At 43.8% G+C, this 16,635-nt stretch overlaps 1 protein-coding gene across 1 annotated transcript; it reads left to right on the plus strand.

The window, feature by feature from the left end:
• Positions 1-893: 893 nt before the first annotated feature.
• Positions 894-9,581, plus strand: LOC119654484 (succinate dehydrogenase [ubiquinone] flavoprotein subunit, mitochondrial-like). Its single transcript, XM_038059904.1, has 7 exons — positions 894-1,014; positions 1,079-1,599; positions 1,659-1,811; positions 7,548-8,271; positions 8,334-8,536; positions 9,138-9,288; positions 9,343-9,581. The coding sequence occupies exons 1-7, from the start codon at positions 976-978 to the stop codon at positions 9,517-9,519; spliced, it is 1,968 nt and encodes a 655-aa protein (XP_037915832.1). The 5' UTR covers positions 894-975; the 3' UTR covers positions 9,520-9,581.
• Positions 9,582-16,635: the final 7,054 nt, after the last annotated feature.

The raw sequence follows: 16,635 nt of genomic DNA on the forward strand, positions 1-16,635 counted from the left end.
AATTGGTCAATCTCTTTAGTAGCAAAGCCCCATCTTCAGGGAAGATTCCAGTCCCAGTGCCTTGAAATCCACATCAGGAACCTTTCCTTCAATTGACCGAATTAATGCAGCATTTGGTGACAGCTCCATTGCCAAGGGATTTGGTACTGTATTACAGTTTAGCGCTGATAACCCCAATGGTATATAGTCGTTAATTCCTGGGCTGGGGTAAGTCTATTCTTCCTATGGTCGTCTGAGAAATATGCTCCTATCTGGGAATATTTTCTCAAAGTTGAATCTGGAAATCATATGGTCTGGTGATATTAGAACTACATGATGCTTGCCATAGCATACGGCGTCGTTCTTAATGAGGGTAGTTCCAGCCTTTCTAATTTTTACTCCCGGTCGGTTTCGGAGGCACCACTTGCAGATTCTTTGCAGAATATTACTGTGGCCGCAACTTGTTAATAAATACAATAATCAGATCATTTCTAAATGCTTGTACAGGCTCAAGGGAAGGAAGAGGGAACTCACCCTTACGGCCTGCTTTCGGAGATGCTGCTCCGCATGGTGGAGCCGCGAGGCAGCGTCTAATGAGATCGCCTCTGCTCTGCTATTGAAGCCGATCGGCCGAGCAAGTTTTTTAATTATCTCATGAAGGGGTTTTTCTAGCAACTTCTCAACGATAGATTCGCAGTTGTCATCACTTGGTGGTTCCTCATTTCGTCTCCATAGCCGAGAAGTAATATCAAAGGCCCCTTTTCTACCCTTCTCTCGTCAGGTTTGGTAACATCCTCGTTCTTTTTGGTGCGTGTCCAATACTTGAAGCGTCAAGGCGAAGACAAGACCGTAGGGCCACTTGAATTAGTAAATTTGCTTTGACTGCCTTCTTGATTTCTGAAAATCCTTTTAATCGCAGTGTCCTAAACAGGAACATTTGACTTTTTAATTTCACTTTTACGTTTCACAAAGCTGTATAGCATTCAGATACTGAAAATGAAAGCGTTTAGCTTCGGAAGAAGAGTATTTCCTGTGGTAAGAGCAGCAGTTTTCTAGAATCATTATTTTGAAATAAATTCCTTCGGTTTCGCATCTTCAGAAACGTCTCCAATCTATCTTTGCAAATTCAATCCGCGGGGCGCATGAGTTAAACTGTGATGCCAAACATGAAACTGCATCAACAACGTTCCCGAAAACTTACAAAGTAGTGGATCATTCCTACGACGCGATAGTTATTGGAGCGGGTGGTGCAGGCTTACGGGCTTGCTATGAACTCGGCATGAACGGATATAAAGTCGCTGTAATTACAAAGATGTTTCCTACCAGATCGCATACGGTTGCAGCGCAAGGGGGTGTGAATGCAGCATTAGGGAATATGGGGCAAGATGACTGGAAGTACCACATGTATGACACTGTCAAAGGGTCTGATTGGTTGGGCGATCAGGATGCTATTAGCTACATGACACATGAGGCTCCACGGACGATATTAGAGCTGGAGAATATAGGGGTGCCTTTTTCACGAACTAAAGAAGGAAAGATTTATCAGCGATCATTTGGTGGCCAATCGTTAGAATATGGGAAAGGTGGAAAGGCAGTGAGGACTTGCGCAGCGGCTGACAGGTAAGCTTTCAGAACTGGTTTCCAATTTGGACATCAGAAACTGAGTCTTTTCATTTTAGAACTGGGCATGCCATCTTACATGGTCTGTATGGGAGAAGCTTACTTTATGATGTCGACTACTTCCTTGAATATTTTGTGATGGACTTGCTTTTTGACCAAGAAGGTTGTCGTGGAGCAATAGCTTTATGTTTGGAAGATGGGTTGATTCACAGGTATGATTTTGTATAAAAATGAACCAAACTATTTTGTAGTTTGCATTGGAGCAGGATGTGATTGAAGAACCATTTAAATGGGAGATGGCTGAATAATAGGCTGGGTTGACCAAGATTAACCACAGGGGTTGAAGTGAAAAATGGCGACTGTGGTGCGGGACTGTGGCAAGAGTACCTTTGGCAGGATGCGGTGCGGTGCCAGATTCCGGATTGAAGGACTCGCGGGAATCTTGTGAATGACATATAAGGAACTGAACTGTCAAGAGGACTCACCCCGCACTTTTGAGCTTGGCTAGCATAGAGGAGCGCAAGTGGGTCTCAGGACACATCAGTAGAGCTGAACCCAGGCACGTGCGGACCTGTACTTCATTTTCTTACGTTTTAAGTTAGTTCAGCTCTCGTCGGCACATGGCAAAAAGGCTATCCCCCAATCTATTAGATCATCTCGATCGCAATCACGGCCGAAATGGGCGCTCGGATAGTTGCACGGCGGAACCCTTATCGGCCTCGATGATTTGCATGTACCATTATAAAAACGGAGCTTTGGCGACTAAATGTACCACCGGATGCATGTTTAACGCAACATAAAACTAGGCTCGCTGGGTGCCTCGGCGACGGCTACCCGAAGTGCAGTACCACGTCGCCTTACGACCTCCGACCCCTTAAGCAGACATTACTTTCTGGTCGACACGGGCTTTGAAATATCCTTTCTCCTTGTACATCCTGGCCCGATAATAATTCCCTCTCCCACCAGTGAGATTTAAACCGCTACGACAGCCCAGCGCTCTAAGGGCACATAAGGAATATTGCTTGTGGTATAAAGTTCATACAATCATACTGACTACTTCCTAGTTGCGTAGTTGCCGTAGATTTTCCGTGAGGCGGCATGTTGAAAGTTGGAAAGAAGCGATCTTTCCTTAATCGCATTATCATGCATTCTAGGGTCATCCACACAAAGAATCTAAACCTGTTTGGCTTGAAATTCTCCGCAGATTCATTTCGACGTCTGCCTGTCTGGCGGTATGGAATGTCCGAATCTACAGTCATAGGACAACCGTATCTTGTTACTTCAACAACACGGGTTGTTTTATCATGTCTAGGCCAGAGGATTTATATTGCAAAAAGCTGTTTCTTACTAAGCTGCTTGTTTTTTCGAGACAACTGAACCTACGTTTTACATCTCAAAGGAGTTTCTAGCCCGCAGTCGTCTTTGCCAACCGAGACATCATGCTTTCAGTAGTTATTTAGGATGTCTCTGCATGCAAATTATGTTTAAGAATTGAGTGAATCCTGAGCCGGAGCTGTTGGCAGGGAGCTGCTCCCAAGGCAAAGGTTAGGCAGCTTCCGATGAGTTTCCTCTCTTCTTCTTTTTCTTCAGCCTTTGTCCCGTTCACAAGCGGGGTCGGCTCGTCGTGATCGGCTTCGCCATTTGCCTCTATCGAATGCCTGATCTGGGTGCAATCTCGAGGCTTTCAAATCCCCATCCAGCGTATCAAGCCACCGTTGCTTAGGTCTGCCTTTTGGTCGTTTACCATCGACTTCGATGTTCAGACCAATCTTTGCAAGTGAATTCTCGTTTGCACGAATTGCGTGACCATACCATCGAAGACGCCTCTTTCGCAACTTTTCCACGATCGGTGCAACCCCATAACGATCGGGGATATCTTCATTTCGGATGTGATCTAAACGTGTGACGCAACGTAGCATCTTCGTCTCCATTACCGCGAGACGCCGTTCATTGTCTTTTATGGTCGGCCAACACTCAGAACCATAGAGAGCGACTGGACGGACGACATTGCGGTAAATTTTAGATTTGAGACGTTCGTTGATACGTCGATCACAAAGGACACCAGTTGTGGAACGCCACTTCATCCAGGTTGCGTTAATGCGTGAAGCAATTTCATAACGCAGCTCTCCATTGGCTGATAGCGTTGACTCGAGGTATTTAAATCGCTCAGTTCTGGGCAGATCACTGCCGCTGACAGTGATTGTGCCTGTTTCATGGGGATCGGTCGTCAAAAATTCAGTTTTGTTTAAATTCAATCTGAGACCGTGTTGCATGAGGCGATCATTCCATTTTTGAATAAGTTGCTCGAGATCATTTTTTGCTATCAGATGCTAGGAAAACATCATCTGCATAAAGCAGTGTGTAGGGCGTTGAACGTTGGATATCCCGTGTGACGGTGTCCATAACAAGGACAAAGAGGAGTGGTGAGAGGGCACTTCCTTGATGAACTCCAACAGAGACACGAAGCGGTTTTGATATACCCGCCATACTTCGAACTTTACTTTTCGGATCGTGGTAGAGCAATTGAACCCAGCGCACGAGTTCTTCTGGCACGAAGTGTTGTCGTAAAGCATACCAGATGAGTTCGTGTGGTACACGGTCAATCGCTTTCTCTAGATCCAGAAAGGCAATGTAAAGAGGGCGATGCTTCTCACGGTGTAACCGCGCAGCGTGTATTGCGTCAGTAGTTCCGCAGTTCTTGACAAATCCGGCTTGATTGACGGTTATTTCAACGATTTCGCGAATACGGTTGTCAAGAATGCGTTCAAAAATCTCCATGGTATGGGAAAGTAACCGGATCGGACGGTAATTTGAACATTCTGCTGGGTTACCTTTCTTTTTCCATATTGGAACAGTGATACTTTCTTGCCAGTCAGATGGTGTTCTTCCTTCCTGAATAACCCGGTTAAAAAATTCACTGAGCCACAGTGTTGGGTCCCAGCTCTTCGCTTTCCAGAGCTCAGATGCGATGTCGTCAGGTCTTGTTGCTTTCCCCGATTTCATTTGTTTTATTGCCTCCTCGACTTCAGTTGCGCTGACTGGTGTAACTGCTCCAAATGTCGGCAATGATTGTGGAAGTGGAGGATGAGCAAATTCTTCAATTGAAATCTGCTCGAAGTATTCTCGCCATCTATCCGTTGCGGCTCGACAGTTGGTAAGCAAAGTACCGTTCTTGCCATTAACACAACAGAAGTGTTCGATATCTTGTGTGCGTTTATCACGGCTTTTAGCAAGTCCATACAGGTCTCTCTCGCCATCCCAAGTATCCAGTTTATCGTAAAGATTTTTGAAATGGTTCGCTCGGGTGACAGCGACCGCTTTCTTTGCTTCCCGGTTGGCATTCTTATAAATTTGCCAATTAGCAGGCGTTTTATCGTCGAGAAATTTGTGGTAGAGGCGTTTCTTTTCACGGACCTTCATTTCAACATCATCATTCCAAAGCCAAGTATCTCGGTTGATGTACCGCTTACCCGGCTTGGTGACCCCGAGGGTTGCAGAGGCCGCTTTGTGGATCGTGTCTTTCATTTGGTTCCATGATTCTTCCACATTCGTAATGGTTGGCAATTGTATGAGTGAGACCGTTTCTTCTTTCTTCTCACCAAATCGCCACCATTTAATGCGCGGCGGGCCAGTGCGTTCCTCACGCCGTTTTATCGGTGGCTTAATTCGCAGGACAGCAATCAACGGCCGATGTTGAGGTGCGATGGTCTCATAGGGAACGACTTTGCAATCAGTGACAGTGGTCAAATGTTGGCGTCTTATGAGAATATAGTCGATTTGCGTTTTATTGTTCCCACTATAAAATGTGGGAAGATGAGACAATCGTTTGATGAACCATGTATTCATAAGTACAAGGTCATGGGTGTCCGCAAAATCGATTATACGCTCGCCACCTTCATTGCGCGCTCCGAACCCCTTTCCCCCATGGCACCTGTTACCGTCTGCCTTTTCACCCACATGACCATTAAGGTCGCCGGCAATGATTCTGTAATCGTCAGCAGGCACGTAACAAGTCTTTTCATCGAGAAGTTGCCAGAAGGCATCTTTCTCGCCATCAGGTCGACCTGTCTGTGGTGCATACGCGGTGAAGAAGTGAATAGTGCGATTAGCTGATATAATGGTGAGCTTCATCAGCCGATCATCAAATCGTTCGACTTCTTTAATGGCATCACGGAAACCCTCTGAGATGGCAATGCCAACACCATATTGAGTGTGTGGGTTACCAAAATAGAGAAGTTTGTAGCCATTTTTACCGCGTTCGCGTTCAATGTCGCTGCTTTTGGAACCAGACCATCGGGTTTCTTGCAGAGCGCAGATGTCAATGCACCTTTTCCGGTCTACCAATAAATGGATGGCGGACTTTAGACTCCCTTAATTTAGATTAGCCTCTCTCGGCTTAATTCATATCCACATCTTGTTTTATGGATTTGTATAAGAAAGCATACCAGGCAGTTCTATCACGCTTGTTTCGGGACAAAAGTGAAGAAACGTGTGATGAGTTGCTCTTACCCTGGACGAAAGCACCAATCGTCTCTCTGACCATCTTCCTAAGGCTAGATAGATCTTCAGTCCATCATGGCGGTAGTAACTTTTTGCTGCATTTTATTGGCTATAACACTTTTAAGGCGACTTCCATTGCCTTCTCTATAGTTTCAGCATTTGACTTTTGCTCGTCTATGATGAGAATGTTACCGATTGGGGTACCGGGAGATCAGTCCTCTGCCATGAGGTGCATATTAAAAGTATTTACCTGTAGTCCGAGCAAGAACCATCTAAACGGAGGAAATATCTTAATTCTATATTCCTAGCCATTGACTACGGTCAAATTGCTGAAAGTTAGGTGAGGTCAGAGAAAAGTATGTAGGTCGTCTTTGGCGATAATATAGACTCTGAATCTCTACCAGTCGAGCTCTGCTTTGGTTGTGGAATTTGTTATACTGTTACTCTTGGAAACCTACTTGCTATATTTTGCCAAACGCAGGGTTATGGTAACATTTCGTGGGCGTTTTGGATTGGCGTTTCTACTCCTAAACCGTAGTTTATAATCCGCGTTTTGTACGGCTTTCATACGCTCTCGATTAACGGGCGGTCTTACTTTTGTCAGTGTAAACTTTCGAAAGATAACCCCAAGTAACAGATCTTCTAGGAATCTCGTTAATTAAGATAATCTCAGGAGAACTGCTGACGAGCCAAAAGTGGTACCGGTTCCCTTGGTCCGTTTTACTATCAAGGCTGTACTCGTATAGCATTATAGACCACTCCACCACTAGTAGAACTACCATCTATTAGCGTTACCTGTAGGCTTCGAGGAGCGTACACTCTTGAGAGGCTGATATCGGTTCGATTTTGATGAGTTTACTTGTTTTCTATTACCATAGGGATTTTACACCTTCTGCTAGCGTGCTCATTTGTTGTTGCAGTGACAATGTTTTAATATGTATTTGACTTCACCTCTGGCCAGCGTATGGATGGTACTCGGGTACTGGCTTTTGAGAAGAACTTCGACAGGTTTCTGTTTTTCAAGTTTCGGTTTCATCAACTGGCGTCCCTGTTTACGTTATTTTCAAGCCCTCAACGTCTGCGGTTTCGGTGAGGGTGCACATCCATGTTCACAACAATGGTTTCCCGCCTGGCAACTGGTAATCTATTTTCGTCTCACTATCGGAGGTCTTCGCAGTCGGCTTTAGCAAAGGGATGTTATGCTATGATTGGAGACCACTGTCACCTGACTGAAAGCAAGTGCTAATCATTCCTTCTTCCCTTCTAACGCATTTGGTTTTTATTTTAAAGGGGAGTCCCTCTTTTTTTTGAATACCCCAGGAAGGAACTCTTACTTGCCTAGTCTGACCACCAATGTAAAGAGGTTATTTGAAACTGAAGATTCCTGGTGTATTCGGAGTTTTCTTCGTGCGTAACAGTCAACTTCAACCAATCTTTCTTTGTTCTAGATTCATGGCCAAAAACACGATAATTGCTACTGGTGGATTTGGAAGAATATACTTTTCATGCACAGCGGCCCACATGTGTACTGGAGATGGCTGCAGCATGATATTACGCCAGGGACTTCCATTGCAAGATTGCGAGTTCGTCCAATTCCATCCAACGGGCCTTTATCCAGTCGGTATCCTGATGACTGAAGGTGCACGTGGAGAAGGTGGCTATCTGGTCAATTCTGAAGGGGAGCGTTTTATGGAGCGATATGCCCCAAATGCCAAAGATTTAGCCTCACGTGATGTAGTATCACGCGCCATTACCCTTGAAATACAAGAAGGACGAGGAGTTGGGAAGGATAAAGACCACATGCACTTGCAATTACATCACCTGGATCCCAAAGTGTTACATGAACGGCTTCCTGGAATAAGCGAGTCTGCAAAAATATTTGCTGGAATAGACGTAACGAGTGAAAATATCCCGATTATTCCTACCTGTCACTATACTATGGGAGGTATACCCACTAATTACAAGGGACAGGTTCTCTCTGTTGACAGCAATTGTAATGATTGTTTTGTTCCTGGATTATATGCGTGCGGTGAATGTTCTGCAGCATCGGTTCACGGTGCTAACCGACTCGGAGCTAATTCTTTGCTTGAAGTTATCATCTTTGGTGAAGCATGCGCAAGAGATATAATGAAGAATGATAAGCCTGGAGCAGATTTTTTGTGTTTAAGTGAGGTATTAATAAAAAATGCCCTAATAAGTTTGATTCGATTTAGTAAGCAATTTTTTTTATATAGGATGCTGGGGAGAAGTCAATCGCAAATTTGGATTGGATACGCTCCGCTAAGGGTGATATACCCCCAGCAGACCTTCAGTTGGAAATGCAAAAAACTATGCAAACATATGCAGGAGTCTTTCGAATTGAAAAGCTCCTTCAAGAGGGTATCTGCAAAGTGATTGAATGTTACCAGAAATTTGCGTCTTTGAAACTAACAGACAGGTGAGTTTATCAAAATTTGGTGTTGCGTTTTTTAGGGTTTTGTGTGAAACAAAACCTTATTAAAATCTGTCACACTCATTTTTCTCGAGAAAGGTTACAGCAATTGGCACCAAATTTTGGGGAAAAGGGGAAACTGTGAACGCTTACGCATTCAGTGAGCTATATCATTTTACGTTGAATTTAAGGGGGGGGGTAACATTTTTTCACGGAATACAGTCATGTAGGGTATCAAATTAAAGGTTTCGATTAGTATTTTCTGAAGTGTGTCTTAGTTTTGGCAGCCAGCACCAACTTTGGTAGAAATCGCACTACTACTAACAAACTTATAATATAACAAAATTGTCGCTTCAGTGCAAATGCAAAACTTTGAATGTCAGTATCACCCGAAAGTTTTCTCCTCTCCTCATGACGAATTTGAGTATATGCCTCTTTTTTGTGGAGTATGAAGTGCAGCCTCACTTATTGTTATTTTTACCCAACACAATTTTCATTGAGATAATACAATTGATGCTGCGATAGTAGACTAGGCTACAGGGACTACCAATTTCTTCAACATATGGCTGTGAATAATTCAATTTCTCTTTACCTTTCACTATCTTAGGAACTTAATTTGGAATACCGAACTAGTTGAAGCTATGGAACTTCAAAATCTGCTAGACTTAGCAATGGTGACTATTTCGGGTGCAGAGAATCGGAAAGAGTCAAGAGGTGCTCATGCCCGCGAAGACTTTAAGGAAAGGCTCGACGAATATGTGTGAAACTTTATATTTTTTTGGAAGTGCCAATAATAATTCCTGCCTTTTTAGGATTACAGCAAACCGGTCTTAACACAGCAGAAACGCGAAATAGAGTTCCATTGGCGTAAGCATACATTGGCTTGGATTGATAAAAAAGGAACTGTGACATTCAAATATAGGCCAGTTATTGATTGTCCTATTTATAAGGACGTTGAACCAATTCCTCCTGCAGTACGGTCTTACTAGGTGTTTTCTTGAAAATGGATGTTTACATTTCTATCTATACGGTCGATATACAGAGAGAAGTATTGTTGTACGTATAATTGCAGGAATGTATGTGTGACTATTTAAAACTAATAGTAAATGAGTAGCCGTTAATCCGTTTTGATATTTTTTTTCGACACCCCTGATCAACAGCCTTGAAAGTTGGGAGATAAAAATACACTCAAAGTCTTCCATGCTCCAAAAGGCATAGAAACTTATAGACTAGCAGCTTACACATTTTGAAACTTTTCTGTCTCGAATAGGGTCCGACCTCACAGGCACGACCTTTGACTATCGAAAATGGGCTAGAATTGGTTTGTGGAATATGCCGACGCTCCCGGGGTCCTCAGAATGCTTCCTTTCTCCAGCTCTAGCGGAAATTCCCAATATATACGCTGGACATTCTGGGCTAAAACGAAGTAAGATGCTGGGACTTTGGAGAGTACTTCTCTTCCTCTTGCCATACTCTAATGTGCTATTATACTCTAGGAAGCCAAGTGGTAGCAGTCGTGATTCCGGTGTCACGATTGTTTCTGACGGCTGGCAGTCTGACTGCAAGAATAGTTTGCGATGAGCAGTAGATTTAGAAGTTGTCTCCTGGATTAACACGAGGCCTAGAAAAGGATGACCATCTTATGGTCGCTTACGTTCGCTTGCGTGTTGCGTCCTCGACTTCTCGCAGGATCGGAGAGCTGCGACCCCTCAAGTTCAATATCGATCCAACTGTCGCTCGACAATGGGTTGCCAGCCTATCTTGCTGATCGGACGGCAGATATACTGAGTAACCCGCCTGTGGATACTGATGAGCAATGGACTCCCATCAAAAATTATCTTTTCGCGAACGCTACGCAGATCGTCAGTCTTTTCAGGCATCATAACATTTGGTCGTAAAACGTTCGAAACCAGACTCTTTTAGAACATACTGTGAGGAACTGGAAAGTGAAAGGGAGACTTTCAGGTTGTGCAGAGTCCTTAATGAGGATGAGTTGGCCAAGTTGGACTCTCTTAGAAAACCGGATGATACTTTTCCGAACTCCAGAGGCAGACTCTCTTGGAAGTACACAACCCGGGAGAACAGGTCTCAGAAGGGGGAAGAATTGAGTTGGCGGTTTCTGTAAACCCTTCAACACGAAGTTATTGCAAGGGGAATTGGGACACTGAGAGAGCGGTTGTTACCAATGAAAAGGCGAGAGCTGCTATACTATCATTGGGACACTTCAAAGCACCTGGTATCGACGGCATCTACCCAACGATACTAAAGGAGGGTATAGAGCACTTAGAGCAATTTTTAAGAAATATTTTTCGGGCATGTCTTGCTCCGGGCTACGTCTCTTCCTCTTGGCAGAAGGTGAAGGTAGTCTTCATACCAAAGCCCGGGAAAGATAACTATTCAAATACAAAGAACTTCAGGCAAATCAGCTTAACATCATTTTCGCTGGAATGTCTATAGAGACTGGTTGAGCGCCACATTCGAGAGAAGGTCGCGCCCACTAAATGAAATGAGTACGACATCCGGCGCAACTCTGAATGCATTACTCAATTTGCAGCCATTGGATTTATTTATTCAGAGCACTGCAATGAGAGCTCCATATTAACTAATTCGACTAGATCTGTGGGAAAACAGTGGCCATGGGGGTCACAGAGCATTGGAAGAGTCATTGCGGGAACTGACTCTAGTTTTCACAATGCTCTCTGATTCCCATACATCTGTTTGGTAGAAGATATGATGTTATCTTGAAACCAAGAGAAAACTGGGACGAATCAGTAGAATGCGTGTCAGGATATACTGCAAGTACAATGGACCACTAAGGTCGGGGTGCTCAGAGGGTTTGCCTCTCCCCCATCTCAAACATATACACACACACAATAAATATCTCCTCTAGGAAGGAGAAGGTTCGCCTGCTAGCGCGAAGATGACATGTATTGGGGAAAGCCTAATGAGTCCAAGACAACGCCTCAAGGAAGCCGCCGTGGGAGGGTCGATTTTCTTCTGAAGTTATTTGGGAGTGGAAACTGAAGGCGAGGCATAGTCCATGATTGGTCTAACAATCCCTCTAAATAGCTTGAGCGTTTCTCAAGGGCGAAGTCCTCAGCTGGTCCCGGTGGCAACATTTATGACCCTGATCGTCTTCATGGCCTTATCCGCGATGTATTTAATGTGCGCCTTAACTGCGGGAAAGACAGAGATGTTTATTCCTAGGAAGGTGCTCTGCTCAAGAAAGACATTGTTGATGTTGAGCCTGAAAGCATCGAGCCGAGAACGATCAAAAGCAATCGTGCATGACTTCTATAGGTTGACGGGGAGTTTTAGGAAGTTACACTGATTTATGAAGAGATCTGTCTGTAGTCGAATAATGTTTTCTGCATCCTCTCGGGAATCCCCTGAGGCTATAATTAGGAAGTCATCGGCATATTGGAAAATGTCCATTTTGCTGGAGCATTTCTTGCGAAGAAAGGTTGTATAAGCGTTGAAGATAACTGGCCTAAGGAGACACCCTTGGGAATTGACGTTGCTTATCAGGACATGAGGGCCCTGCGAATGATGTTCCATATCCATAGGATGATGTCGGGGGGAAGATGCATGCCAGCCATAATTTCCATGAGGAACGATAGGTCCATCCTCTCGTAGGCTTTGTTGATATCCAGAGATAGGCCAAGGACATGTTTTGCGTGGCCCTTTTCAATACCGATGTGAAGTAGCAAGCTACTGAGACACGAGGAGGTGTGCCTGTGTTTCCTGGAAGCAAAAGGCGAAACTTTTCTGGGAGCAGGCAGAGATCCTCCAGAGCTAGGACAACCCTGGATTTGACCATGGCATTTGATAACTTTTAGTAAATGTTGAGGAAGGAGATCGGCCTAAAGTTGTTGAGATAATTTTGAGATTTACCCTTCTGCGGATCGTGACTAGTTTGAAATCACGCCAGTCGCCTGGTGCATTCTAGGATAGCCATATATCATTTAACGCATCCAGAAGAACTTCTCGTGCTGATTGGTTCAGCCACTGGACTTGGGAAGTTCCTGGCGCAGAGAACTTTTTGTGTTTGTCGAGAACCTCCTGGAGATCTGCAAAAAGGGGATAGCCTGAGCTGAGGAGAAGGAAAGGGATCCGTAGTGTTATAGTGTCCTTTTATGAGGTTTAGAAAAATGAGGCACTTCGTGTCGTCCCAAGCATCGAGATGCTCCCTTGGATCCGGAAGGGGTTTGAGCCAGTTGATTTGGCCCCAGATGTTCATCCACGTGTTATGCTAGGATTTCCTTCTTCCCTCCCTCGTAGTCGGTAACCAGTTATTTCTTGCTTCAATAAAAGTTTTGAATTTTTCCTGGTTAGCTATTGTTCAAAAGTTCCTGAAAGCTTGCAGTTCTTTTCTTGACTGAAAATTGTGTGTTTTGTTGGTCCCGGCTTATTGTAGTAAATCATTCACTCATCCGGTGTCTGGTTTGCATGTTGTACTTACAAACCCAAGTCTCAGCTCCAGCAAAGACTCATTCGATGAATTTTGGATCGGATGAGCACTTTTTGACTTTTAATGCTAAATTTGATAAAAATTCGTTGTTACAGATTGAAACACAGTTTCATTTTGACAACGGTTCACTTGTGACCTTGAAATTTGAAGGGAACGTCAGCAACAGGGTAGGTAGGAGTGGCATGTCGTAGCAAGTCGGGAGGTCTTTTCGATCAAGGTACTATATATGATACTTGAGAAAATCCCAAAAAAAGTATTGTTGTAAAAAATATACTTTATTCCTAATAACATTCCAAAATGAGGTACTAATAATTATGATAAAAGCTAACTTTGAATCAATTCAATTTCACAATGTCGTCTTTATGATGGTTTTTTTGAACTCCGAATAGCATTCTCAGAATGAAGATTTGATATTCATCTCTGTCTTTTTATTTGAATAATCATAGTTAGGTTATGTGTTTGTTAGCGAGAAAAATTATTAACTGTTTAGCAATCATATTATAATATTATTTCACATTGTTGAGTTATCACTCGTGTTTTATCACGTTGTGTTTAGTGGTTTTGAGTTATTACTTATTTGATTTGTTTAACTACTAATATCATTCAATTTGACTTATGGTTTTTCCTTTTCTCAAAAATTAATTGCCTTTTGAATATTGCATGGATTCCGGAATTAGCAACAAATGGTAATTTTTCTCTATACGCTATTCCCTTAAAAATGTTTTAATTAATTATTTTCTTATGCTGGGTTATTTTTTTACACTCTTGGGATATTGCAGTTCTTCAAATTTATTGGCGCAGTTGAGTGATTTGGTTACGTTAAAATAATTATTGCATTAATTGCAGTACACAGAGTTAAATTACAATTGGTATTGGTTCAAATAATTCCTTTTTTATTATGATTAATAAATAGCTCCATATTTGTTTACAAAATGTCCACACAGGACCGAATTTTGTAATCGTAAATCGATTTTCATTCCTCCTTTAATTTTAAATTCGTGTTAACAGTGTAACTCTTCTAGGATAAGCTCGATGCCACAGACAGGCAGGCATGACAATGTGACGTAAGTTAGGCGAACTATGCTACAAACAATATTGAGACATCGCTTAGCGAGCAGGCTGTCAACCGCATAAACCATCCAAATGTTGTGGTTGAATACAAGGACGTAGATGAAGAAAGAATTAGGACTAGAAATTGTGCAGGAGTTGAACGTAAAAAGTGTACGAACTCTCAAGATAGACCGAAATTGTACCTAAGATGCGGAAAAGGAAGTCACCTGACGAAAACCCAGTTGTTCACTTCCACTGTAAGCCTATAACGTGTAGTACCAGGTGTTCACCCTAGAAGATAGCCAGGCAGATTCTAGTGGAGAGCCGTAATAAGTTCCTCACTTATACTCTCCCTGCCCAGAAGAGAACAAGCCTTATCCTGCGAGGTTTAGACGCGACGTTCTCCCATCAGGAGATCGTCGACGAACTAAAAGCTTAGCTTAGTACCCTGAGCGCAACTCGACCTGTGACTGGCCACTTTTATGCAACGTTGAACGGAGAACAGTAGCGCAACGTAAAATCCATCCATCAGATTATCGCTCGTTTCAAATTAATCAGAAATAGACTGGTGCTACAATGTAAAAATTGCCAACGAATAGGACACGCGGCAATCAACCAACCATCTTCAGTACCGATGCGACAAGTGTGACCAGCTTCATGGTCCAGGCGAGTGCGCCAAAACTTCAAAGCAGGCACAAAAGTGTATTAACTGAGAGGAACGGCTACCTCGAAAATTTCAGAACCCAAAGTTTGTTCATGTAGTGGCGAGGAGAAATTCACAAAAACTTGCCGTGGTCCTTAATTATCGGTAGAGACCTGAACGCTCTCATATCTAAATTTCAACCCCTCCTACTCCCATCCAGCAGTACAGTTTCCAATGACACCATCGACCAAACAGATCATCAATACACAGAAGCAATTCAAGAAGTTTGCGGCGAACTGGTCCCATCCCGTCTACCGCAACCTCACTACTCTCCCTGATGATATCCTGAAGGATATCAAGTACACAAAGACCCTCAGGCGGAGAAATTTAAATATTTAGAAATAGATACTCTCCGCAATCCTCTCGCCTTCTTGCCGAAATTCGTGAACTAGACAAGTCCATCCGCGAAAGAGTCCTGACCTTCTACACCAAATACCTCCACAACCGCTTTTCCAACATTTAAGCGCGCTTAGGTAAATCAGCTCAACAAAACGCGATCCCACCAAAAAATATCCTCTCCTCCACGAACGTCCTCGCAGATCACTTCCTTAAAGCACACCAATTCACCCTCCACTTCCGTGAACCACGTTTTGGGAACGAGGTAAACGGAAAAATTTCCCAACTTCATTTCCTCCCTTCCTTCCCCAACTCAAAATCCCTTCAACGAAACACTCGCAGAACCAAGTCAACGTGAGAACACCTTCCCCATCCACTTTGTCAGTCCGGACTGCGTCATGGCGTCCATCGTGACATTGTTCCCACCATGTCCTCCATCATCAACTATTGCCACATTAACGCCCACTTTCCACCAGATAGTTCCTATCCCAAAAAAGAGCCCTCTAAATCCCAATAGCTACAGGCTTATCTCGATCCTTTCATCCTCCGCCAAGATCTTCGAGTAGATCATAAAAGCCATCATCGACAAGCACTGTGACTCCAACCATTCACTCCCTGAGTTTCAATTCGCCAAGCGACCCAAACACTCAGTTGAGCATGCACTCCTCGTGCTCAAATCGGACGTCCTCCTGAGCTTAAACCGGAATGCGCCGACCATAGCCTGTCTCCTCGACATAAAGAAGGCTTTCGACTCGGTATGGCAATACGGAGTCGCTAATTAGCGTTCGGAAGTCCTTCATTTCCATCCGCTCCACTGCAAGCTAAATCTCAGCTTTCTTGACTGGCGGAAATCCCAAGTTCAACTCCAAGGACACCTCTCTTCTCCCTATTCAAACCCGGCCGGCATCCCTCAGGGATCAGTCCTCTCCGCTACTCTCTTCTCCCTGTACGCCGCAGATTTACACAAACCAACCTTATACCCAAATTCAATCCGAATCCTTCAATACGCGGATGACCTCACTCTCCACACCCCCACGAGATACATTCCGGCCGGTGAAGCTCCCCTGAATTCCTCTTTAGACGAGCTCTACCGGTACTTCACCCGCTGCAAACTCTCCTTGAACCCACACAAATGCAAGACTATCGTATTCTGTGGTAGCGCGAAAATAAGGAGCGGCATATCAACCCTATAAGAGGGAAGTGGATGCCGCAATAACCGCAGTCAACAGAGAACTTGGAGATGAAACATCAACAAATGATCTTCACAATCAACTGAAGAACGTTATCATTAATACGACTACAAACATACTTGGCCCCAGCGGCTAAAGGTGTCGGAACGGCTGGTTTGACGATGAATATAAGCTACCAATGGAACGGAAGAATGCCGCATACCGAGTAATGTTGCATTCTCAAAGAACGCGGGCACGCGCAGAGACTTATCAAGAACTCCATCGAGCGGAGAAGCGACTTCACAGACGAAAAAAGGAAGCCTGGGAGAACCAACAAGTCTGTGAACTCGAAAAGTACAGGGAGCAACTGCACCAG

The sequence above is a fragment of the Hermetia illucens genome, chromosome 4 (assembly GCF_905115235.1).
Source record: "Hermetia illucens chromosome 4, iHerIll2.2.curated.20191125, whole genome shotgun sequence".
Taxonomy (NCBI): domain Eukaryota; kingdom Metazoa; phylum Arthropoda; class Insecta; order Diptera; family Stratiomyidae; genus Hermetia; species Hermetia illucens.

Bases quoted from the DNA above. Each gene is read 5' to 3' on its own strand.
- LOC119654484 (XM_038059904.1), top strand. From the start codon at position 976: ATGAAAGCGTTTAGCTTCGGAAGAAGAGTATTTCCTGTG. The intron at 1,812-7,547 runs GTATGATTTTGT...TCTTTGTTCTAG, and splicing joins GAAGATGGGTTGATTCACAG to ATTCATGGCCAAAAACACGA. The intron at 9,289-9,342 runs GTGTGAAACTTT...CTGCCTTTTTAG, and splicing joins AGGAAAGGCTCGACGAATAT to GATTACAGCAAACCGGTCTT.